The sequence below is a fragment of the Pleurodeles waltl genome, chromosome 2_2 (assembly GCF_031143425.1).
Source record: "Pleurodeles waltl isolate 20211129_DDA chromosome 2_2, aPleWal1.hap1.20221129, whole genome shotgun sequence".
Lineage (NCBI taxonomy): Eukaryota > Metazoa > Chordata > Amphibia > Caudata > Salamandridae > Pleurodeles > Pleurodeles waltl.
The window spans coordinates 994858135-994885629 of NC_090439.1; the positions used below are offsets into that span (position 1 = coordinate 994858135).

Below are 27495 nucleotides of genomic sequence, written 5' to 3' on the forward strand. Positions count from 1 at the left end.
AGTGGCCAGACGACTTGGAGTGAGATGAAGATCTCAGACACCAAGCCACCAGGAGCTTCCGCACCACGAGGAAAAAAAACACAAAAAGAACTCAACAAAAAGTCAAAAAAAGTTAGTAAAGAAAGGAGTAGGAGTAGATCTTCTCTGGATAGCGTGAAGGAAAAAGAACTGACATCAGCGCACATGGCTGGTGCCTCAACAGGCATCACACAAGTCACGTCCAGTGCAGACGACGCCGATAACGCCATGTGGAGCTGAAAAACGCCACCTACTGTTGTGCAGGGGTATTGGTTGTGAAAATAAATAAGTTACTTATCTGTAAATGTAATTCTCTAGTATGGTATCTTTCATAGATTCACATGCTTGAACCATCCCCAGTCATCGAGGTGGGAATCCCATGGTACCATTAGAAAGCAGTGTAATGTTAAACATAGCCTGGGAAGGCCATTAAGCCTTCACTTTTGTAACATATCTCTATCATTTAAAAGAGACTAAACTTCAACCAATCAGATTGAAACACTCTTCAGAAAACTCCCCCCAGAGGGTTCTGTCTCTCAGATTTTCAGAGCACAAGTGTGAATACCTATAGTACCAAAGAGAGGGTGAGCCTCTCAGGGGAGGAGGGTGGGTTGCATGTGAATCTACGAAAGATACCAATATTGGAGAACTACATTTAAAGGTAACTAACTTATTTTTTTCTTCAGTATTAGATCTTTCACGTGCTTGAATCAGATTGAATAGCAGTTAAATAGCACATTTTATAGAAACATTAGAATAAACATATATATATATATATATATATATATATATATATATATATATATATATATATATATATATATATATAATAAAATAAAGCTTCAAGACGCTCCTTCCTCATCCCTTTCTCAGCAGGCCCTGGCAGGGTTGCGAACCTTCAAAATCCAATCCCAAGTTACATTTAGACCGACTCATCCTTCCCTGAGTCAGAAGTAAATGAACAGCCTGTGTACACTGGGTGGTTCTGTTGTCTGTGTAATAAATACCTTGCTCTGAAGACGAAAGTGTTAATTTACTTCTGACTCGGGAAAGGAGGAGTCGGTCTAAATGTAACCTGAGATTTTATATATATATATATATATGTATATATATATATATATATATACACACACACACACATACATATACATATACAGTATATATATATATATATATATATATATATATATATATATATATACATACACAGGGAGTGCAGAATTATTAGGCAAATGAGTATTTTGACCACATCATCCTCTTTATGCATGTTGTCTTACTCCAAGCTGTATAGGCTCGAAAGCCTACTACCAATTAAGCATATTAGGTGATGTGCATCTCTGTAATGAGAAGGGGTGTGGTCTAATGACATCAACACCCTATATCAGGTGTGCATAATTATTAGGCAACTTCCTTTCCTTTGGCAAAATGGGTCAAAAGAAGGACTTGACAGGCTCAGAAAAGTCAAAAATAGTGAGATATCTTGCAGAGGGATGCAGCACTCTTAAAATTGCAAAGCTTCTGAAGCGTGATCATCGAACAATCAAGCGTTTCATTCAAAATAGTCAACAGGGTCGCAAGAAGCGTGTGGAAAAACCAAGGCGCAAAATAACTGCCCATGAACTGAGAAAAGTCAAGCGTGCAGCTGCCACGATGCCACTTGCCACCAGTTTGGCCATATTTCAGAGCTGCAACATCACTGGAGTGCCCAAAAGCACAAGGTGTGCAATACTCAGAGACATGGCCAAGGTAAGAAAGGCTGAAAGACGACCACCACTGAACAAGACACACAAGCTGAAACGTCAAGACTGGGCCAAGAAATATCTCAAGACTGATTTTTCTAAGGTTTTATGGACTGATGAAATGAGAGTGAGTCTTGATGGGCCAGATGGATGGGCCCGTGGCTGGATTGGTAAAGGGCAGAGAGCTCCAGTCCGACTCAGACGCCAGCAAGGTGGAGGTGGAGTACTGGTTTGGGCTGGTATCATCAAAGATGAGCTTGTGGGGCCTTTTCGGGTTGAGGATGGAGTCAAGCTCAACTCCCAGTCCTACTGCCAGTTCCTGGAAGACACCTTCTTCAAGCAGTGGTACAGGAAGAAGTCTGCATCCTTCAAGAAAAACATGATTTTCATGCAGGACAATGCTCCATCACACGCGTCCAAGTACTCCACAGCGTGGCTGGCAAGAAAGGGTATAAAAGAAGGAAATCTAATGACATGGCCTCCTTGTTCACCTGATCTGAACCCCATTGAGAACCTGTGGTCCATCATCAAATGTGAGATTTACAAGGAGGGAAAACAGTACACCTCTCTGAACAGTGTCTGGGAGGCTGTGGTTGCTGCTGCACGCAATGTTGATGGTGAACAGATCAAAACACTGACAGCATCCATGGATGGCAGGCTTTTGAGTGTCCTTGCAAAGAAAGGTGGCTATATTGGTCACTGATTTGTTTTTGTTTTGTTTTTGAATGTCAGAAATGTATATTTGTGAATGTTGAGATGTTATATTGGTTTCACTGGTAATAATAAATAATTGAAATGGGTATATATTTTTTTTTGTTAAGTTGCCTAATAATTATGCACAGTAATAGTCACCTGCATACACAGATATCCCCCTAACATAGCTAAAACTAAAAACAAACTAAAAACTACTTCCAAAAATATTCAGCTTTGATATTAATGAGTTTTTTGGGTTCATTGAAAACATGGTTGTTGTTCAATAATAAAATTAATCCTCAAAAATACAACTTGCCTAATAATTCTGCACTCCCTGTATATATATATATATATATATATATATATATATATACCCAAGTCATTATCTCCTGCTCTGGGTTCCTCCCCACAGGCCTACTTGCAGCAGAAAGTCACAGCCACAATGTTTTCTTCGTGAACCTCTTTCTGTTTAATGGAAACAAAACAATCCCAACTTGTTTCGGGGATACACACATATATAAACAAAGTGAAATGTGCACATTACATTTTCAGGTGGTGGTGGATAACTTACTCTGATGGCTTACCTTTACTGAAAAAGATGCCATAACACTGCCTGGCCCACTGCCGCATCGCTGTAGACTGGGGATTCAAAGCAGTAGTGCTGCATATCGGTGTGTCTACTCTTCCAGGTCGCTGCTCTGCAGATATCTTGGATAGACACACCAGCAAACAACGCTGTTGACGTTGATATACTTCTGGTAGAAAGATTTTGCACCTTAGTCTGTAAAGGCGTGCCAGCTTGTTGATGACAAAATTGTATGGCTTTAGTTATCCATCTTGCTATGCTCTGTTTAGAGAGTAGACAACCCCTCCTCGAGGCACTGTATGCCACTAATACATGATTAGATTTGTGGAACTGTTTTGTCTTTTCAAGATAAAACTTTAGACATCTCTTGGCATCCAAGAAATGTAATGTCCTTTCTGCTGCATTCTTGGGATCTGGAAAGAAAGTCTTTGGAATTATTGGTTTATTTAAATGGAAGTCTAATGGATCTTTTGGAATTAATTTTGGATTTGTTAGCAGAATCACTCCTGAATTGAAGAAAGGGATCTTGAATGGTGAATGATTGTATTTCACTGATTCATCTTGCCAATGGCAGTGCCAGCAGAAGAGCCGCTTTCCAAGAAGAAATGTTATGACAGCTTTGTTTATAGGCTCAAATGGGCTTTTCATTATTTGAGAAAGCATAGTATTTAGTTGTCAGAGTGGGGGAGGACGTCTCGCTGGAGGGTAGACCCTGAACAGAACTTTGTTTGATGAGTCTACTAGACCATAACAATGGTGATGTTGATAAACTTCTGAAGCAGGATATTGCCACTAAGTGAACCTTAATGGAAGTATGAGCGAGACCTGACCATGCAAGATGTATTGAGTAAGGAAGCAATTCTTCCGGTGTAAATGACATTGGGTGCATGTTTGACTGTTGACAGCAGTTGTAATTTAAGAGTGTAAGTCTTGTTTGTACTATCAGCACAGTTTCTGGCTAAAATAACCCTGCGGGATGTTCAGATGCGCAAACTCATTGAATTCAGTAGCCAAGCTGACAAGTGTAAGAATCTCAGATCTGGATGAAGTATTAGGCCTTGGTTCATTGTCAGCAGAGATGGAAGTAGATGCAGTTTGGTGTGCTGTCTCTTTGATAGGAGAAGTAACTTGGTGAACCAATGCTGTCTTGGCCATCCTGGAGCTATCAGAATGATCATGCAGGGCTCTGCCTTCATCTTCATTAGAATCCTTGCAAGGAGAGTTGTTGGAGGAAAAGCACGTGCAAAGATTCTGGACCATGCGATCGAAAACGCATTGCCACACGACCCTGGCTCTGCATGCCAGCTTGTGTAGAGTCTGTACTTCCAGTTCTGGGAGGTCACGATGAGGTCCAGATTTGGCCTGCCCCATTGGGGGAAAATTTCCTCTAGGATGTCCTGGTTGATCTCCTATTTGTGGCAGGTATGTTTCATCCTGCTTAGCGTGTCTGCAGTTACATTTTGCTTCCCTGGCACATGTTCTGCCTTCAGATCTACCTGATAACTGGTCGACCACTTCCAAATCCTTTGCGCCTCTTGGAACAGCGCTTGAGATCTTGTGTCCTCTTGCTTGTTGATATAGTGCATGGTTGTGGTGTTGTCTGTGCGGATGAGCACTGCAGACTTTTTTAATCTTGGCAGGGAGTCTTGCAAGGCTAGGTGTACTGCCTTGAGTTCCAGCAGGTTGATATGTAGGAGTCCCTGTGGCAGTTCCCATTTCAGGGAAAGTTGCAAATATGGGAGATGAGCTCTTCAACCCTCTAAGGAAGCCCCTGTTGTGATGACCAACTGGGAAATCTAAGGTATGAACAATGAGACCTGTGGATAGGTTTACGTCTCAAATCTACTAGGAAAGAGCTGCATGTATTCATTAGGTGACCCGAACTGTATAGGCGAAGGAGCTTTGTGTTTGCAACCATTGCCTGTCCAGTTCCTCTTGCAATTTTTGCATCTGAAGGCGGCAGAATGGTACCAAGGGAATGCATAAGGACATCATCCCTAGTAGGGATTGGAATAGGCAAAATGAAAGTGGCTTTTTTCCTTGCACTAACTGGGCTAAGTGCAACAATCGTGTCCATCCTTCTGGAGTTGGATATGCTTCGTTTTGGACTGTATCCAGTGTAGCACCCAAGAACGTTGCACTCCTAGATGGCTGAAGAGATGATTATTGCAGGTTCAGAGTAAGGCCCACTCTGACGAAAAGGTGTAAACAATAGTTGGTTGACCCCTGTGCAGATTGATGGGAAGGTGCCTTGAACAGCTAACAGTCACGGTATGGATAGACTTTGTGTTTTTTCTGTCTTAAGAATGCGGCTACTGGAGCCAAGCACTTTGTGATAATGTGAGGGGCGGATGTCAGGCCGAATGGGAGAACTTGGAACTCATAATGGCTGCCGGGTACTGTGAATCTTTAAAACTATCAATGGCGTGGATGTATTGGGAAGTGAAAATATGCACCCTTGAGCACTAATGTTGTCATACAATCTTCCTGGTTTTGAAACTGCAGGATATCCTGGAGCATGACCATGAGAATGTCTGTTTCCTGAGATATTTGTTTAATTTTCTTAAATCCAGGCAAGGTCTCCATTCCCCTGACCTTTTCTGGACCAAGAAGAAAGGGGAATAAAACCTTTCCCTTTCTAATTCCCAGGAACTTGTTCTATGGCTTCTTTGCTGAGCATGGTCTGGACTTCTAACCTGAGAAGATGCAGATGTTTTGGCAGGTACTTCTGGGGTGGAGTCAGAGGCAGTATTTGAATGAATTCCAGTGTATGATAGAATGTAATTAAATCCAATACTCATTGGTCTGTTGTTATTTTCTTCCATTCTGAAAGATGATTTGATATGTTGCCTTTGAGGCTTTCCGAAGGAGATGGAGTGTAGCCAGTGGCTGTAATTCGTCACTGTCAATGTCCTGTGTCTTTACCCTGCTGACCCAGCTGTCCTCTCTGGGTTTGTGTTGTGTAAGCTGCCCGAGGAGTTGGTTGTTGTTGGTATGGCGGGTGAAACTGTTGTGACCCAGATTGGTATGATCGGTAAAAGAAGTGCCCTCTGACTTGTGTGCCACAAAAAGGAATCTGTCGATATTACAGAGTACTCAGTGACTTTGCTGTGTCACCATCCATTTTGATGGACTGGAAGGCATCATCAATGTGCTTCCCAAAGAGGGTGTCACCATCATATGAGAGGACCAGAATTTTTCCTGGAATTTAACCAGCCCCTCTCTGCAAGCCTACTACTCCTGTCAGCTGTCTAAAACCTGTGGATGCAAAGTCGATGGCACAGTAAGTTACCTCAGAGGAGGCCCATTCTCCAGGATCCTCTTTGCTTTGGCTTTGGCATTCTCTGGTAGACAGTCAAGATATGGTGCTACGTCTGATCACATTTGGTGGTCATATCTTCCAAGCACTGCCAATGAGTTTGCCACCTGTACCGTTAGTGCAGACATTGAAGATAAATGCTTTCTGATGTTGTCGAGGGACCTGCCTTCCTTATCAGGAGGTGCTGAAATTGGTGCAAATGGATTTTTATAATGGTACTGGGTCGCTTGAGTGACTACAGAGTCGGGATTTGCGTGTCCGATGAGGCAGGCAGGAGAATCTTCTGGAACCACCTTATACTTTTTGTCTAGGCAGGGCAGCACTGCAGGCACCGTGGCCAGGTTTTTCATGGTCTTTATACCTTCCAGCCAGGTGTAGTCTATGATAGGAATAGCTCTAACGCTCTTTCGGAAGGTTTTCTTAAAATTATATAAGAAGCAGTCAGCTTGCTTCGTTGTCATGTGAAGGGCAAATATTTTCACCACCCTCTCTAAGAGATTATGTAAACCTCCTATATCTTCAGGGGGTCAATCTATGGGTGGCAGCGTTGGGGATGGCAGAGTAAGAATGAGGATATAATTCCATTCCGTGAGGACATCACAAAGTTCCCCCTCTTCACTGCTGTCATCCGAAGACGAAGTATCATGCAAAGGGACAGTTCTAAACAGTGGAGTATGATGGTATAGTTCCTGGGGTCTGTGGAATGGAAGGTAGTACTGGAGAAGGTTTAGGAAGCACAGTCGCCTGCTTGGGTGAGATGCTTGTAGGTGGAAAGCATTTATGGTAATCAGCAGCATCTTTGCAGGTCCAAAATCAATGTCCTTGGTACATGTACCACAGAACCGGTACAGCCTTGCGGATAAGGCTGGAATTGATCTTGATAATAGAGACCCAGGTGCTGAGGAGGATAATACTCTTGGCCATACTACTCTTCTTAATCGTCACACTGTTGCTGGTATTTTACATGCAGCTCAATGGACTGCATGCTACCCCAAAGGGACCATCATCATCTGACTCATCCTCATCCAGGAGATGAGTGGGAGGCAACGGTGACACTCACTTTGGGATGTATATTCTGGCTTTAGAAATCTGTTTTTTAACTCTTCATTTGGCTTTTCCTGTGATTTGTCTCTAGTTGACGATGTCGTCATCAAGGTCGGCAATGGTGGCTTGATCGCTATCATCATTGGAATTGATTTCAACATCGGCAATGTTGTCGCCGTAAATGAGGTAGAGACCATTTTGACCAACGACAGGATGGGCGTCAGACTGTATTGTCGATGATGTAGTGCATCAACCAAGATAGCTATTATCATCATAGTGGTTAACGTCGTTGTCAACCCCATTATCTTTGCTGTTCACAGTGAGGTAGTTGATTCCTTTGTTGATGGTGTGCTTCTCGACAATTTGTTTGTCGACGGCACTGACAACGTTTCTTGAACTTATGGGAAATCTGAGAAGAAGGTGTAGAAGGCTCAGATTTTGATTTCCTTTGTTTTTCTGAGGGAAAATCATGTCCCTCTTATGTTTATAAGAGTGTCTTTCTGAAGGACTGTGCTCCTTGTGAGACCCATGGTGAGTATTTTTAGAGGATTCTTGTGAGGCCCCTGAGGTGACTGACCTTCTGCCCTCTCCTTCTCCCTTTTCTGAACTCTCCTGGAAGATGAGGCAGAATCCTCACTGTCCTCCCCAGAAACAGGGTCTTCCCTTGATTTAAATTTTTGGAGCCACAGAAATAGCAAACACTTTTTGAGCCCCTCTCTGTCTTTTAGGGTTTGCGCAGAAAAGGTAAAACATCCTTCACCTTGTGGGATGGGTAGAGGCAGCATATACTGATCTTCTGAATGCAGCCTCTTCTTTCCACAGGTTCCACATGGGCTTAAAATACCCTTTTTAGCCTGTTCTGACCATGTGGAGTTAGATTTGAAGCAGATGGTAGCTGTAGTAGCAGGTAGAAATAGAGATATCTCTCTGAAGACTGAGACAAAGTGGAACTGAGCAGAGCTCAGGTAAGACTCCCTCACACGAGATGCGGTAGAAAACCTGAAAGACAGCAGCCTCTGAGAGGAGTGTTCTAGAGGGTGCTTCAAACTGATTGGTTGAAGTTTAATCTCTTTTAAATGATAGCAAAATGTTACTAAAGTGAAGGCTTTATGGTCTTCCCAGGCTATGTTTAACATTACACTACTTTCTAATGGTACAGTGGAACTCCCGCTTCGACAACTGAGAACGATTCAAGCATGTAAATCTAAGAAAGATCCAATATTGGAGACATTTCCGGATCCAGTCTGACGCCTGGGAACAATTCTAAGGTAATGAATCTGCGGCTAGAAGTCTCTGTAAGATCATGGACACAATAATGTGTGAGTTCTCTGCACCTGGCTGTCACCATCCTTCCTGCCGTGGTAATTAGAGACAGACAAAAGGGTAGGTCTGACCTAGAAACATTGTCACCAAGTACAGCAGATATTGCAACCCCACCGTTCTACCAATGATAGTGCTCAGTAAGAACTAATCGGCAGAGCTTTGTTAACAAGACTCCCATAGAATCTGTAAAGGTAGCACTGTCTCCATTCTCCTCCCTTCTGTGTCTAAATTTCCATCCTGCAGGCACCTGAGTGCAAGCAATAAGCTCTCATTGTCTGGGGAAGCTATCCTCACCCTTCATCTTGTGCCATGTTAAACAAGGGGCATTCAAAATGGATCCCACTCTCTTCAGTCCCCCACACAGGTTCCTACACACTACCACACATGCATGCATACCTGACATGCGTTCCCAATATAACATGCAATATCAGCACAAGATTCTGTGTCTCACTACAAAGCAAAACTTTTAAATCGAGTGGAATCAGTAGACAAGCTCTCGTTGAGACAGTGAAAAAGGTCTAGTCGACTTTCACTATAAATTCACAAAGCACAGGGCATTGCCACCTCTACTCTATGTGACATACCTAGGGCTAAGACAGTAGTCCATTACTGTTATGAAGGCACACTTGCGGCACACATCCACATCACATAACAATTCTTGAACCTTGCATTGACAGAGGCAGGCATAGGCCTCTACACACATGCTACCTTAGCACGGTTCCAGGGCTGAACCAAAAGTCAGGGTATCTGTTTCATATGTAGTGAGTCACTACGGACAGGGGAGTGTGCCCTTTCACTATGCAGGGGACATTCACATGTAGCTCCACTGATACTAAGACAATGAAAGTCTATTAAATAAGCAATATCATACACTTCTAATGGAAACAAATTAAAGAAAGTTGTCAGTTGAAAGCCTTTGCCCTTGCGCACAAAGACTCAATAGCATGGAATTAAAATACTCAGCTACCCTTGATGAGAACTACAACTTACAAACTGCCTGGTGAGCAAAAAACTACTGTTCACCTGCCCATCTGGCATGACACCTGACAGGAACATTTTAGTAAGTCCAAAGTTCGACTGCACCTTGATAAAAACACAATGGGGATCATTTCAACCCTGGCGGTACGGGACCGCCAGGGCTGAAATGACGGAAGCACCGCCAACAGGCTGGCGGTGCTTCCAGGGGCATTACGACCGCGGCGGAAGCGCCGCGGTCGCACCGCCGGGGCCGGCGGTTTCCGCCACAATGGCCCTGGCGGTTGTAATCCGCCAGGGCATCGCTGCCCAGGGGATTACGATTCCCCCTACCACAAGCCTTTTCCTGGCGGTTTGAACCGCCAGGAAAAGGCTGGTGGTACGGGGAGTTGCGGGGCCCCCTGACAGGGCCCCATGCGGCTTTTCACTGTCTGCTCTGCAGACAGTGAAAAGCACGAAAGGTGCAACTGCACCCGTCGCACGGCCGCAACACCGCCGCCTCCATTTGGAGCCGGCTCCCATGTTGCGGCCCACATCCCCGCTGGGCCGGCGGGGATGTCAAAATGGGCACCGCGGGAGTGCGGCCGCATTGGCGGCCGCACGGCGGTTACAACCGCCGCCCGCCAATGTTGTTATGAGGCCCAATATTTCCTAATAAATAGATCTTATCTAACTGTCTCCCTAGTCTGAGAAACATCTACGACCTTACACTCTTGAGAAAGGGCCCTGAAAACCTAGTTGTTCTGCAAAGTGTTCGTGAATCCATCTAAAGTGTGACCTGTTGTTGGACTTTTTTGCTTGCGAGGGTCATCCCCAATCTTTTTGCCTCCTATTTTTTCTGACCTGTTGCTGTTGGCTTTTGAACTCTGAGCACTGTACCACTGCTAACCACTGATAAAGTGCACATGCTCTCTGTGTAAATTGTATGGTTGATTGGTTTATCCATGATTGGCCTATTTGAGTTACTAGTAAGTCCCTAGTAAAGTGTACTAGAGGTGCCAAGGGCCTGTAAATCAAATGCTACTAGTGGGCCTGCAGCACTGGTTGTGCCACCCACCTAAGTAGCTCTGTAATCATGTCTCAGACCTGCCACTGCAGTGTCTGAGTGTGCAGTTTTTAACTGTAAATTCGACTTGGCAAGTGTACCTACTTGCCAGGCCTACCCCTTCCCTTTTCTTACATTTAAGGCACCCCTAAGGTAGGCCTTTGGTAGCCCCAAGGGCAGGGTGCAGTGTATGGTTAAGGTAGGACATATAGTAATGTGTTTTATATGTCCTGACAGTGAAATATTGCTACATTTGTTTTTCACTGTTGCAAGGCCTGTCACTCTCATAGGTTAACACGGGGGGCTACCTTTAAGTATGATTAAAGTGTAGACTCTCTTTAGGAGCAGATAGAGATGTGGAGTTTGGGGTCTCTGAGCTCACAATTTAAGAATGCATCTTTTTGTAAAGTTGATTTTAAGATTGTGTGTTTGAAAATGCCACTTTTTAGAAAGTGAGCATTTTCTTGCTTAAACAATTTCTGTGACTCTGCCTGTTTGTGGATTCCCTGTCTGGGTCAATTTGACAGTTTGGCTGGTTGCACCTCTCACTAGACAGTGACACAAAGGGAGCCAGGGTGTAGTCTGCATTTCCTGATGAGCCATCTGTGCTAGGAGGGAGGGAAGGAGTGGTCACTCACACCTGAAAGGGCTGTGCCTACCCTCACACAATGCAGTCTCCAATGCCCTGGTGTGTGTCTGGGGCCTGGCCTAGGCAAGGCAGGATTTCACAATCAAGAGAGACTTTCCTTTGAAGTAAGCCTACTTCAAAGGGCAATATGGGTATAAGAAGGGCACCCAAAACCACAGACTTTAGAAGACTTCTAGAAACCAAGAGGAACCTCTGCCTGGAGAAGAGCTGAAGAGCTGAGGAAGAAGAGCTGCCCTGCCTGTGACTGTGCTTTGTGGAGCTATCCTGCAGTTGCTGCTTCTGCCTGTGCTAGAGGAAAAAGACTGGGCTTTGTGTTGCCTTCCTCCTTGTGAAGAACTCTCCAAAGGCTTGATTTAGAGCTTGCCTCCTGTTGTTTGAAGTCTCAGGGACAGCAAAGACTTCTCTCTGCCAGCACCTGGAGCCTCTGGAGAGACTCCTCCTCTGCCAAGTGGAACCCATCCAGTTCCTGGGACCCTGAGAAGAGAAGCTGGCAGCCCAAGAGTGAGAAATCCACGCACAGACCGCCGTGCGGGGAAAAGATCGGCGGGACTCCGATCTGCGGCTGAAAAATTGACGCGCCGCCATCTTCATGGCTGAAAATCGACGCTCGCCTGCAACGCGACCAGAAGATGGACGCCCGCGGCTGGAGAAATGATGCGCAGCATCGCTGACGGAGGCTGGTGAGATCGCAACCTGCGCTGACTGGTTTTCGGACCACTGTGCGGCTGAATTTCAAACACACTGCTGGGTGTGTAAAAACAACGCAAGGCCTACGCAGACCCGAGAGTGCTGACCAGATCGACGCATCGCTCTCCTGCGGAGAGAAGAAATGACGCACACTAACCCGACTAAAGGAGAAACAATGCAAGGTCGCCTCGTGAATGAAATCGACGCATCGCAAGCCCTTGTTGACACACACTCGCCCGTGCAGGGTTATTTTTGACGCACCCAAGGTACATTTTCACACTAACAGCGTTAGCGTTATGTTTAAAATTACATGAAGACTTTTAGCATTTTTTGGGATAACGTGACTTCTGTATTATGGATTGTTGTCGTTTTGGTCTTGTTTTGTTTAGATATATATTTTCTATTTTTCTAAACCTGTGTTGTGTCATTTTGTAGTGTTTTCATTAAGTTACTGTGTGTGTTGGTACAAATACTTTACACCTAGCACTCTGAAGTTAAGGCTACTGCTCGTGCCAAGCTATCAAGGGGGTAAGCAGGGGTTAGCTGAGGGTGATTCTCTTTTACCCAGACTAGAGTGAGGGTCCTTGCTTGGACAGGGGGTAACCTGGCTGCCAACCAAAGTCCCCATTTCTAACATTGGTGATCAGTGGTTGGGATAGGACTTGTATTTGTACTTGACATACAGTGATTAAGTGTACACTACTGTTTTGAGTTCAGACCACTACGTGACCACATACTACTTGTCTTGTGATTTTGCTTTTTTTCTTTGGGACTCATTTTTGGTCTACTTCCATATTTGTGGTGACCTCTTTGTTGGTTTTGGAACTTTGCACTTGTTTACCATCATGTCTCAGTTTGAAGATGCAACAGCAGGAGCTGTGTTTCAATTAGGGAAACGGAAGAGGTACTCAGTTGCTCAGTTGAAACAGTTCTGTAAAGATCTTGCCTGTCCCGTTAAGAGCTCAGCCAGGAAGGGGGAGCTGCAAAAGGCACTGAGGGCCTGGGTGACAGTCAAGGAGACTGGGGACACACAAAGGATGAGGATGAGGATGAGGAGGTGCAGAGTCTACAGAGTGATGTAGTGGAGGTACCTGTTACACCTGGGGGGAGGGTCTCCAAGAGAGGTAGTAGGTCCTCTGAGGGTCTGACTCCTGAAGCGTTGCAGGACAGACAGGCAGAGATGGCTCACCAGTTGGAACTAAACAAGATGAGGAGGGACCTAGAGATGAAAGAGCTGAGGTTAGCTTATGAGCTAATGGTAAAAGAGCTGGAAGTCATGAAGGCTGAGTCCAGCTGGAATGGTGGCAGCAACAATTCTATATCCAGTGCTGCTGAAGACGTGCACATGCTCAGAGATGTGGTGCCCTACTTGAAGGAGAGAGTTAACACACACCAGGAGGTTCAGGGGTATGAGGAAGCTCCAGTGATGCACAGGGTCCCTGAGGTGGATTGGGGAACTGGCATGGGGAGTCATATTCCTACTGGTGGGAGGGACACTCTACAGACTCTAGGTGAGAGTGACAGGGAGAGCCCCCCCACCCCCAAGGTAGAAGTCCTGGTTATAGAGTGTGAAGACACCCCAGAAGAGTGTGGGTTGAGTGTCAGGGACAGTCAGGTACTGTCTCACCAGTCTCAGGAGGGTGATGAGGGGTGCTTTTTCAAGGCTTAGTCACTGGATGGTTGGGTGAAGGGTAGTTTGGTTAATTCATGTGAGGGGCTGAGTGTTGTAATTGCTGGAGAGCATATGTCTAGTCCTTATTTTCCAGAGCTACGCCAACACCAGGTGGAGTGTGAGTTCTCTGACCCCAGGGAACTTGCACTGGAGACAGACCTCTGGGTGAGTACCAGAGAGTCTGAAGAGGCATTTGGGAGTGCTCCTGAGGGGAGTGGTCTAGGTATTTCCCAACCAGGTGAGGTAGGGAAAGATTGTAGTGTCCCAGGTAGGTCCCAGTGTAGTGGGATGGGTGAGGGACCCCATGTCCAGTCTCAGAGCAGAGGGAATGGGCTGAGGCCCAAGGTGCCCGAGATCCGGTCCCAGGTCCTGGAGGGTTTCATGAGGGATCACCAGGAGGGGAGCCTAGCCTGTACCGTAGTGCCATCTGTTGAGGGAGATCCCACAGTGTCAGGAGAACTTGGGGGGCGGCTGTACCCAAAGTCCCACCAGTTCTGGTGTCTGGCAGTACCAATCATAGGGAGGGGGTGCAGAAGTCCAGAGAGAGGGTTGCGGACCCCAGTGGAGAACCTGGAGGGTCAGGGGTCAGCTGAGAGCCGAGCCCCCCAGGAATGACCTTGGTGAGACCATTTCTGGGTTGGGGGAATCCAGACTCTGCCAGATGGGGAGGGGTCAGGAGACCTGCGCCAGCCAGACTCTTCTGTGTCCCTTGTGGGGTGTAGGTGTGCCCTCCAGGAAGTCCTGGTGTGCCAGGAAATGGTTCAACCGCAGGGTGGCGACTCTGGGTTAGATGACCAGGTTCAGAGGGAAAACTCTGACCTGGTGGGGGGTAGGTGTGCCCCCCAGGAAGTACTGGGTTTACCCTGGACTGGAAGATCAGGTGCAGGGGGTAAACCCTGACCTGAAGGGGGGGCGATTCGCCCAACCACCCCCCTGGTGTGATTTCAAGGGGTACTCTCCCTGAGGGGGGGGGGGTGCTGAACCCTGAGGGTAGGGGCAGGGGAGAGACCGACTCACCCCTGACCCCAGTGCAATCTAAGGCTACAGACCCTGGATTGGAAGGCCAGGTTCAGGGTGTCCCCCCTGACCTGGAGGAAGGGGATACTGCTAACAGTGCCCCTACCATGTTGTCTTCTGGGGGGGCCACTCCTAGTTGGGGGGTGCAGGACCTCAGAAGGATGGGCAGGGGGAGGGAAGCCTCATCCCTGGCCCTGGTCCAACCTGAAGGTACAGACCCCAGGTCGGAGGACCAGTTGCAGGTTAACATCCCTGCACTGGTGGAAGAATTGTGCAGGACTGCTTCTAGAAGCATTCTGACAGTTTTGGACTCTGGGTGTGAGGTCAGGCTGTCATCCCTGACCTGGTGGAAGGGAGAGTGGTCAAAGTGTGCCAGGCACCTGGGGCTACCGCCCCCCACTCTCCACAGTCATAGTGGTTGGAGAGGCCTGAGGTTGGGCTCTCATCCCTGACAGTTGTCAGGGGTCACTGTGGCTTGCTGTCCTGGTGGACAGAGTTGCCCCTGGGGTAGGACGAGAGTCACATCTCGGGGGTGGAGTGGGCAACACCACTGTGTTGGCCCTGGTGGTACTATCTGCCCACTGGGATACATCTGTGAGCAAAGTAAAGTTAGGTGCTGCACAGATGGTATCTGCAGATGAGGAGAAGGGTTCCCCATGGATTAGCTTAGTGGACCCTGAGAGTATGGACAGAGGGATCCTACTGGAGTCAGGAAGGTGTAGAACTGGAACATGCCCCTGCTGTTGTGGGCCTGGGTCCCTGTTCTATCGCCCCAATCAGGGAAGCACATCAAGGTATTGAATGTTCTCCCCTGGCTTTAGGCTGGTAAGGGGTCGTGTTGGACTTTTTTCCTTACGCAGGGTCATCCCCAATCTTTTTGCCTCCTGCCTCCTATTTTTTCTGACCCGTTGCTGTTGGCTTTTCAACTCTGAGCACTTTACCACTGCTAACCAGTGCTAAAGTGCATATGTTCTCTGTGTAAATTGTATGGTTGATTGGTTTATCCACGATTGGCCTATTTGAGTTACTAGTAAGTCCCTAGTAGAGTGCACTAGAGGTGCCCAGGGCCTGTAAATCAAATGCTGCTAGTGGGCCTGCAGCACTGGTTGTGCCACCCACCTAGGTAGCTCTGTAATCATGTCTCAGACCTGCCACTGCAGTGTCTGTGTGTGCAGTTTTTAACTGTATATTCGACTTGGCAAGTGTACCCACTTGCCAGGTCTAAACCTTCCCTTTTCTTACATGTAAGGCACCCCTAAGGTAGGCCCTAGGTAGCCCCAAGGGCAGGGTGCAGTGTATGGTTAAGGTAAGACATATAGTGATATGTCCTGACAGTGAAATATTGCTAAATTGTTTTTTCACTGTTGCAAGGCCTGTCGCTCTCATAGGTTAACATGGGGGCTACCTTTAAATATGATTAAAGTGTAGATTCCCTTTAGGAGCGGATAGACATGTGGAGTTTGGGGTCTCTGAGCTCACAATTTAGGAATACATCTTTTTGTAAAGTTGATTTTAAGATTGTGTTTTTGAAAATGCCACTTTTAGAAAGTGAGCATTTTCTTGCTTAAACCATTTCTGTGACTCTGCCTGTTTGTGGATTCCCTGTCTGGGTCATTTTGACAGTTTGGCTGGTTGCACCTCTCTCTAGACAGTGACACAAAGGGAGCTGGGGTGTAGTCTGCATTTCCTGATGAGCATCTGTGCTAGGAGGGAGGGAAGGAGTGGTCACTCACACCTGAAAGGGCTGTGCCTGCCCTCAGACAATGCAGTCTCCAATGCCCTGGTGTGTGTCTGCGGCCTGGCGAGGGCAAGGCAGGGTTTCACAATCAAGGGAGACTTTCCTTTGAAGGAAGCCTACTTCAAAGGGCAAAATGGGTATAAGAAGGGCACCCAAAACCACAGACTTTAGAAGACTTCTGGAAACCCATAGGAACCTCTGCCTGGAGAAGAGCTGAAGAGCTGAGGAAGAAGAGCTGCCCTGCCTGTGACTGTGATATGTGGAGATATACTGCAGTTGCTGCTTCTGTCTGTGCTAGAGGACAAAGACTGGACTTTGTGCTGCCTTCCTTCTTGTGAAGAACTCTCCAAGGGCTTGATTTAGAGCTTGCCCCCTGTTGTTTGAAGTCTCAGGGACAGCAAAGACTTCTCTCTGCCAGCAACTGGAGCCTCTGGAGAGACTCCTACTCTGCCAAGCGGTGCCCATCCAGTTACTGGGACCCTGAGAAGAGAAGCTGGCAGCCCAAGAGTGAGAAATCCACGCACAGACCACCGTGTGGGGAAAAGATCGGCGCGACTCCGATCTGCGGCTGAAAAATCAACACACTGCCAGCTTTGGGGCTGAAAATCGACGCTCGTTTGCAACGCGACTGAAAGATCGACGCCTGCAGCTGGTGAAACGACGCGCAGCATCGCTGACAGAGGCTGGTGAGATCGCAACCCACGCTGCGTGGTTTTCGGACCATCGTGCGGCTGAATTTCTGACGCAAACACCGTTGGGCGTGTAAAAACAATGCATGGACTGCCCAGACCCGAGAGTGCTGACCGGATCGACGCATCACTCTCCTGCGCAGAGAAGAAACGACACACGCCAACTCAACTAAAGGAGAAATTATGCAAGGTCTCGCTTGTGAGTGAAATCGACGCATCACAAGCCCTTATTGACGCACACTCGCCCGTGCGGGGATATTTTTGACGCACCCAAGGTACATTTTTACGCTGTCAGCGTTGTGTTTAAAATTACATGAAGACTTTTTGCATTTTTTGTGATAACGTGACTTCTGTATTATGGATTTTTGACGTTTTGGTCTTGTTTTGTTTAGATAAATATTTTCTATTTTTCTAAACCTGTGTTGTATCATTTTGTAGTGTTTTCATTAAGTTACTGTGTGTGTTGGTACAAATACTTTACACCTAGTACTCTGAAGTTAAGCCTACTGCTTGTGCCAAGCTACCAAGGGGGTAGCAGGGGTTAGCTGAGGGTGATTCTCTTTTACCCTGACTAGAGTGAGGGTCCTTGCTTGGACAGGGGGTAACCTGACTGCCAACCAAAGACCCCATTTCTAACACCTGTCATTTTATTCAGGCTGCTGTTGTCGTCTATCTTGTACTTCCTTGTCTTCTTCTAAATACCAAATTTGTAGATTCCACTACTTTTACCTCTTTAACAACTTTAAGCTTAACTTACAACAATCTACTATTTGTGTATAATAGAAGGAGTATTTCCAAATATTTATCTCTAACTTAGATCATAGATTATGTGCAACATAGCACTCTAAAGAGGAAGAAGTAGATACTATTTAGTGCAATAATAGATATGTAAAGGATAGGGTCAAGGGCAGGTTAAATAGCTTTGGTGGGGATATTACAGAAGTGCCCCAAGGGTAAAAAGGGCGCTTGTACCTGCTTTGCGCGCCCCTTGGAAACTTCTGGTTTTACAGAAGAACCTGCATACGCTTATGTGGCCCCCTTCAGTATTACAGATCGCGCTGGTGATGCATCTGTGACAGCATTATCAAGAGAGGGTGTTCCCTTATTTGCATGGGGGTGTACCCCCATGCAAATGAGGGAATCTCTTTGCAGCTGTGCCCGTTCTGTATTACCAACGTGGGCAGAAAGATTAACTTTGCCTTTAAGGGGCCTACTGAAAGTGCACCACAAAAATGTGGTGCACTTTCAGTGAGCCTCCTAAATGCAGCTCTCTGGAGGGGAGACAGGAGATCCCCTTGACCCCCTCCCCCAGACATCCCTTTCCAGGCAGATGCAGTCACTCCCTGCACCCCCTTGCAAGAGGATCTCTCTCCGCTAATGAAAGTGCATATTATTAGCAAGGAACATCCACTGTATAGCTCATTAGTACAAACAGGGGCAGGCCATTGTACCCATGACTCTCTCAGTTAAAGACGGGTGTATTCCTATGCAGGAATGTCAATTCACCAAAAGGCCAGGGGTAGAGGAAGTGATGTCAAACGCCCATTTTGGCCTGCCATTCCACTCACACACACATGCTTACACATACACACATTCACACTTACACACACCATCGCTCCTCCTAAACACTCTCACCCTCAAGCAAGCACACAACATACATTTAAACGCACTTTTTTGCTTACCTCACCTGTGAGGGAGGGTCTAATCCAGCTAAGTGTACTCCATTTTTTTATTACACTATTAGTGAATAATGAAATATTATTCACTATCAGTGTAAGAAAAAAATGAGAGTAAACAACAACAAAGGAGCCCCAATCAACATACATAACGACAAGCAGTCACTGTGTTTCTGGAACTGCTTTTGCCACCTTCGAGGCCAGGGGTCGCAAAGACAGTGTCAGGGGTCGCAAGGGGCAAGCCAGGGGTCGCAGCTGCGACCCTGGCGACCCCTAAATTACGTCCAAGTTCCTATGATTATGTTAATAATAAAATACATCTTTCTTGGATGTTTACCAATTTCAATTGCATTATACCCAACAGTCAGGGTGGATTTTACAAAACAAGTAGTGATTGAGAAAACCAGCCAGGTATCCTTAACTCCTCTCCAATATACCTCCTCAGCATACCTACCTTAATCTGAAAGGTGACTTTTTTCAATTCGTTATCTTCCTCACTCGTGAGGTCATCATCGTAGAAAAGTGTTAGAGGGGAGCAGGCCTCCCTAATGTGCCTTTGAAAATTACCAAGGCTCTTTCGGGTGAGATTCTCCTCTATTTCCAGCAGCGTGCTGGCCTGCTGCATGGCTGCGTTTGCAGTAGCGTTGTCATAGACCCTGCAGCAACACAGAAGATAAAACATGCACGTATTCATAATTGTGTCTCATATATTTTAATATGATTGTGGACGGTAAACATTTCTAAATTGGACAGACATTACCACTCATAGTTAAACTTTAGGGAAAGGGCCGATCTCAATATAGTACATTCTTGGATTTCTCCAATTATTATCTGTACAGCTCAATACTCCAGATCTAGTCGTGCAATGGTGAAACAGAATAATAAAGCCTGATTACCATTAACCAAGAAGACTACTTAAGCAGCAGTGTGACACAGCATTCTCAAAGCAGTTCTGGAATCGAGAGATTCACTTTATTGAGGCAGGGAAAAACAGTAAACCTCCCCTGTCTTTCTAATAGGAATACCAGCTCCCCCAAAAGAACCTTTTACTCCACGGAGAGCTGGACCACACCTCTTCTTGGGCTCTTCCGAAATTAGTAAAATCTGATTTCCAATCATCACAGGGAACTGAAGCCTGGCATAACCAGTTTAGAGACTGCCAGGGGGTAAGCAAAGATAAGAAATATTTATTTTATTAGAATCTTTATTTTTTATGTGTTTTATCCCGAAAATCCAAGTTCAGCAAGGAAGCACAATGCCATGAATGCCAAGAAATGTGCAGCTGGTCCCCTTCATATTATGTATGTAAAGACTTTATACAACAAAAAGCAGGCGGTTGCCAAAAGGACGGCTGTTTTAACATTTGCAGTAAAGAGCACTTCTAAAATGTTTCTGCAGAGAAATTACAAGTTAAACACAGTTGGCAGCTATATATTCTGTGATGCAAGGGACATCCTACAGATGATGTGCTTAGGGCCTGATTTAACTCTTGGAGGTAAGGATGCTCCATCGCAAAGGAGTACTTAGCACCAAGAATGTGGTCCGCCTGCCGAATTTAGATGCTGGTGTACCTTGCCTTAATCACTTTGTCTTGGCTGTAAAAAACTGCTCTGTAAGGGCCATAGGTGGCAGACCTATAACTCCACCCACCTGATTTAGATGGGTGCAATTAGTGGACAGTTTTCACTGGCCGTCACCACCAGGAAAACCTCGACGGTAAGGGGCAGTGTAAACTGCTAAATGCTCCCCTCGCCATAGGAGAGGGCTTCCATAGCAAGGGGAGGATTTTTCTTATTTATTTAAAAAAAAAATCCTGCTTCAGGATAATAAATAAACTCAAACTGTTTGGTAGAAGGATCTGTCATGATGATGGAGCCCTGCACCCAACCTCAAAAAGCATTGACAGGAACTGTTGTGACAGCCTGATCCTGGAAATGTTTTAGAAATGTAGGCCTGCTTTGCATTCATTTCTAAATTTGGCATGCAGCATCTCCGCCAGGGTGACAGAGACATTTACTCCGTCCCCTTGGCGGAGAAACGGGCTGTCAGCCCGGATTTAAATTAGGCCCATAATATTAGAAGTGGGCTTAAATGGGTCACAATCGTCTGATTAGACATGTGGTCGCTGCAGCTGCTGTCATGTTGTAAAGTCACTCATGTAGGTGGAGTGAGGCCATGCTGCAACTCGCTTATGATGCCTCTTCTGCCACTTGTGCATTATTTGGGCACTATTACCACAGAGTCACCGAAAAGCAAAATATGCCAACTGGAGTAAATCACTTACTGTTAGGTGTCAGAGTGTTGCAGACATGGGTATTTAGCAGCCTCTCAATGCCAGAGACATAATATGCCAGTCAAAACAACTAAGCAAAACGATGCACTTTTCTTAGTCACACTCCAATTGATAGTGGATATGTGTCAGTTATCCCACACCTAGTATGTCATGTACAGCACTGCTACCAGAGGAGAGCAGTGGGTGTAGGCACCGAGCTGATATTCACCCTCCCAATAATGATGCAGACACTGCTCCTACACTCTCACCATCTAAGGAGTCCGCTATACCAGATCATCACGTGCACATTCTATCCACCACCTTCTGCTCTTCGGTAACACCCATGAATGGCATCCCCATTGTATTATTATACCATTTATTAATTTGAGGTTGTTAAGAGCCAGCTGTGAGCTCTCCTGAGATGCAGAAGCGAAAGCCAGTACTAGATATTGTCTTGAGGGGAGACCCAGTAGACGGTTTGGTTCATGACAATATCAATACTCCAAGCAACGAAAGGTTATGTGAAGAAGAAGCATTTGATGAGGAACCTTGTGAGACAGCCACCATATAATCAATTGCTTGGCATTCTTCTCAAGCATCTGACCCGATGTGCAATCTGAATGAGTATAACATTTGTGATGCAACCTAGGTATTGATAAGTTGTATCACAAACTGTAAATTCACAAGAGAACACGCTTAATTAAGAACTAAAAGTAGCCAGGTAGCGATTAAGAGGTTGACTGCAAGGGGTATCTATGTAAAATTGGCCGATGTCGCATCTGTCACCTCCTCTGTTCTTCCTCATCATTTGGAGACTAAGGCTCTGATTTATACTTTTACACGCAAAACTGCGTTAGCGCAGTTTTGCGTGTAAAAGTATAGCACCGGCTAGCGTCATGCCTGGACGCTGGATGGGCGCCATATTTAAGGAATGGAGCTAGTCAGCGATAATTCCAGGGTAGCGTCATTGTAAATGATGCTAACCGGGTGGGGGAGGCGTAGGGGGAACTTGAGGTTGTGCGCCGAATAATGGCGCTACACTGTTTAGAGGCAAAAAAATTGCCTCTAGGCAGAGTAACGCAATTTCCTTCATCATGGACATGGCTGCAGGGGGGCCCCAGGCTAGAGCATAGAAGAGGTTGTGATGAAGTTGTGAAAATGGATGAATGTGGATGGAGGTAGTTTGGATGGGTGTTGTGACCCTGGGCTTCTCTTTGCACAGTCACTGAACTGGACTGTTTAATAAATGAGTGTTCCCTGCATGCTATACGGGTGTGTACCAATGCCCTAAGTACCTGAATGCATATCAACCTGGGCTGGTATGGACTTTTTTATTGCCCCAGCAACCTGAAAATCTCCATGGAAACACAAGGTCCATAACCTGTTCTGTGACCTGGAGGGGCACATTAAATGTGTGTTCAAAACCAACATGGGACTACTGAATATGTCCTGGTTTGATCACATGAAGTAGTGGTGGAAACATAACATTTCATGAAATATTAGTCTTGACCCGACCTTTTTGCTGTGTCAAAAGAGAGTGTGGTATACTGAACTAATGTTCTGCTTTAGTGTAATTTCCAGATTCTTGTGTTGACGTTCATTTGTGTTGTGTGGTCATGAGCAGTGGATAAGTAGCATGGGTGCAGAAGTAAGACTCAGTGTGTAGTGACAGTTTGAGTGCTGGGGCCACTGGTATACATTTTGGATGGCCCCTGGTTTAGCATGGCCCAAGATGGAGGGTGGATACAGCTTCCACAGACAGTGGAAAGTACTGCCTTATTGTAACTGGAGGCTGAAGACCCCGGCACTGAAGTGAGGGAGGATGGAGGCAAGGCTACCATTAGAAATTCAATGAGTAATTTGTGAGGCAGTAGGGGTGAAAGGTAGGTCAGAAGTTTCTGTTGTCAAAACAGGAAATTTCTAAGGAAATCCTGTTCTTTTGACTTTCGGGTGCAAAAATCTTACACTTCATTGCGATCTTGTTCTGGATATTGCTGATGGAAGCCAACATCACTGCTACTTACTGTGAGAGCCATCACTTTGCACAAAAGCTGTGTCTCAGCTACAGCTTGAAAATGACACATGAACGAGAACCACCCCAAACAGGTTTGAAAACCTTAGACAGCCGGTTCACACCTCTTCTTTGGAAAATGAATATAAATAAATGTAGGACTGTAAAAAGATCAATCTGTAGGACACAAATGGCGGTAACAAAAAGTCCATGTTTATTCAATTGGTCATTTCCCAAAATACTTGTAATAAAGTCAATGAAAAAATAGCTCTCAGTCTATTTTATTCTGTACCTTCGAGGTGTATATGTCTTTCTTGCATTTGCAGGGATTGTTCCTTCATATTCCAATAACATTTAATAAAATAAGTTATAGTCCCATTCCGTCATTAATAAAGAAGACATTGTTCATGAGTTAACCATATTGATCATACAGTGGGGATTACGTGACACCTCCAGATCCATCCTTAACCTTCCTCAGGAAATTATTCCTTGTTTAATGAGAAAGAAGAGGCAGTGGTCATCTCTGGCACCATCCCTTTAAGAATAACCAGCTTTTATTCTCACGACAACCCCTATTTAAGAGGTAGAAGAGGCAGTTATCATCTCCGGCATGCAGTTTGATTGTTTCCCAATCTGCCATCTCTCTCCTTTATATAGAGTGAAGATGAAAAGGACTGGAGAGAGCTCAAAGTTTCTGATTCTCAATTGGTGGTTTCTAGCTAGAGTGAATGGCCCTAACAGCTTCTCTGGAGTGCTACTATACAGGCCTCCAAGTCCATTTGCTCACTTCCTCCAGACCCTCCCTGACATAATTGCTAGTTTGGCAATGAATAAAGCCAACTTCACTCTACTGAGAGACTTGAATGTACACCTTGATGATGTAAATAGTCTTGCCACTAATAGCATGGCATCCGTACAGCTGACAAAAAGAGTAATTGGCCGGACATATGAGAAAGATCACCCTATCGACCTTGTTTTTAGAAACATTCTGAATCTGCAGGTATTAGAGCCCTAGCCAGTAATCTAGTCCAACCATCATTTGATACCTATTAACTATTACCAAACGAAGCGCTGAGGAGTGGAAAGTTATCCTCAGCAACTCCAGATCCGTCCTAGGTGACCATATCCCCTTAGCCGCTCTTTGGCTTTCTGAATGGACTAATAACTCTGTAGTAACCACACAAGAGTATGAGGAAAGAGATTTATTATTGTCAACCAGACTCCTCAACCTCTATCTCACATCTCGTCAACATTCTAAGACAGACTCCTATCAATTCCATTGCCCAGTGGTTAGAGGGGTACAATAATGGGACATACCATTTTATGTTAACATAAATAACACTCTATAATAAAACAATCTAAATAACTACTAATAAAAATAAATACATATGTTGTTGAACAAAATGAGGGATAATACATTATGGCCCTCATTACAACCCTGGTGGTAAATCCCGCTTTCTGCCGTGCTGAAGACCGCCAACATACCGTTTCGGCGGCGGAATTCCGCTACAGGTATTACGACCCACGTCTCAGAATCCGCCACAATACAGACACCCACACAAGTCCGCCATACCAAAGGTCAGTGATAAACTGGCGATACCAAAATCTACACCGTCACACCAACAAGAATACGCCCACACTATCACGACCCACGAATCAACGCGGCGGTCTTTCAAAAGCAGGAATCCATTGGCGGTACACACCGCCGCGCTAAAAATACACACACATTAACAAAACACAACCACATTGGACAATTCAAAATACACACACCTGATACACATACACACCACACCCACAACACTATAAAACACACACCCACATTACCCACAAACCCTTACAATGCCCAAATCTGGATGAATCCCAGAGAGAGAGATTAGCAAACACAACACCAGGATCCACAGACACACAACACCATCACCCATACAACATCTACACACCTCAAACAACACACACCAACACATCCCCCCACACATCACAACAGACAGCACCTCACACATCACCCACACCACATCATGGCACCTCAAAGACACCCCAGGTTTTCAGAGGAGGAGCTCAGGGTCATGGTGGAGGAAATCATCCGGGTAGAGCCACAGCTTTTCGGATCACAGGTGCAGCACACCTCCATTGCAAGGAAGATGGAGCTATGACAGAGAATCGTCGACAGGGTCAACGCAGTGGGACAGCATCAAAGAACACGGGATGACATCAGGAAGAGGTGGAACGACCTACAGGGGAAGGTGCGTTCCGTGGTTTCAAGACACCAGATTGCTGTACAGAGGACTGGCGGTGGACCCCCACCTCCACCCCCACAACTAACAACATGGGAGGAGCAAGTCTTGGCAATACTGCATCCTGAGGGCCTGGCAGGAGTAGCAGGAGGACTGGACTTTATTACCATATCCCCCCCCACCCCACCTGCATGCCATCACATACCCCCACCCTTACTCTCACTCCCATCACTCCATCATCTCACATATGTCCCACTATCTATCACAACCCACACATCTCAATACCAAGGCCCTGCGTGCAACACCTATGCATGGACCACCATCACCAAAGCATGTCCAGTACAGATACCCACACAGACCCCAAACCAACTATCACAAAAGGGCAAACGCAATGATGCAAGCACAGGAGTAGAGAGTATCTCACCCAATGCACGAGATGGCACACACAGATACTAAAACTATGCATTTACACCCCAACAGGACCCATACCCAACGTCACCGGACAGAAGGTGCCAGACATATCCAGACCCCCCACTGAAGAGGCCCAAAGTGATAACAGCAGCTCTGCATGCCTGGATCAAAATGACCAGCCCGGCCCATCAGGGACCTCTGGACAGTCGGTTCCCATGCCAACTGTCACAAGCCACCACAGACCCTCCCCCCTCAGGAAACACCAGCATAGCACCCACCCAGCGGGCCCATCCCTCTGTCCCCAGGACACGTCAATCAGCAGTGTGTCCGCCACTACAGGGAACCCAGGCAAACTCACCAACCCAAGAAAATCAGGGACCTGGGGTCAGTGGCAGTGGGCACACGGTTCAGGGGACAGAGGCACAGGGTAACAGGGAAGCTGTGAGGACTGCTGTGCGAAAGAGGGAGGACAGGCCCAGGGAACCAACACTCCACGAGGCACTCTCCAACATCATGGGAGCATACCACCATTCCCAGGAGACCATGGGCACGGTACTGGCCATGTTTCAGGAGACCCAGCGGCTGCAGGAGGAACACTACCTGGGGAACAGGAAGGACTTGAAGTCCATTAACACCACCCTGGTCACCATTGCAGGGGTGCTGGCAGACCTGTCAACACCATGAGGGACACAGTGACACAAAAATGGGCCCCTGACACTAGCCTGGACGATGTACAGCCCCCTACCTCCGCCGGCGCTAGTGGACAGGAGGCACCGCCACAGGACCAACAGGCCATCAGCACCCCTCCCCCTGCAGAAGAACCATCCCGCAAACAGTCCCTGAGATCCAGACAAAGAACATTGTCAAGACCCCCGCCAGGAAATAAGACCCTCCTGAATGTCACCCTTCTGTCCCACTTTGACACCCTGTCCACCTTAAACTGCCATTGCTCCCCTTCCTATGCCCCACTGGACAATGCACCTGTGAGACCAAGAAGACTGTACTCTGCCATGGACATACCTCCACCATCACCCCAGCCCATTGCACACCTCGTCCACTTATTAGCACAGAAATAAACACCCTTGAATCATAAAACAATCTGGTGTCAGTTTGTGCGTTCACAAATGTGTAATTGCAACATCTCTGAAATATAGCAATGTCAATGTACTTGTTCACATACCAATGTTACACAGCTGTAGGGTGTAGGGTGTAGGAGGCTGGCCTGGCTTGTAGTGGGTACCAAAGGGTACTTACACTCTGTAACAGGTCCAGTTATCCCTTATTAGTCTAGAAGAGGTGTTTCTAGCAGCTTAGGCTGATAGAAGGTAGCTATAGCAGAGCAGCTTAGGCTGAACTAGGAGACATGCAAAGTTCCTACTATACCACTGGTGTCATATGCACAATATCATAAGAAAACAAAATACACAGATATTCTAAAAATAAAGGTACTTTGTTTTTATGACAATATGCCAAAAGTATCTCAGTGAGTACCCTCAGTATGAGGATGCCAAATATACACAAGATATATGTACACAATACCAAAAATATGCAGTAATAGCAAAAGGAAGTAATGCAAGCAGTGTATAGTTACAATAGATTGCAATAGGAGCACATAGGTATAGGGGCAACACAAACCATATACTCCAAAAGTGGAATGCGAATAACGTATGGACCCCAAACCTATGTGAGCTCGTAGAGGGTCG

At 46.1% G+C, this 27495-nt stretch overlaps 1 protein-coding gene across 1 annotated transcript in view; it reads right to left on the bottom strand.

The window, feature by feature from the left end:
• Window positions 1–27495, bottom strand: part of LOC138282815 (transient receptor potential channel pyrexia-like) — a 1013831-nt gene that overhangs the window by 160634 nt on the left and 825702 nt on the right. Inside the window, exon 18 of the mRNA XM_069220730.1 lies at window positions 19325–19526. Within this exon, the coding sequence (XP_069076831.1) occupies window positions 19325–19526 (202 nt within the window). The remainder of the gene's footprint in view (window positions 1–19324; window positions 19527–27495) is intronic.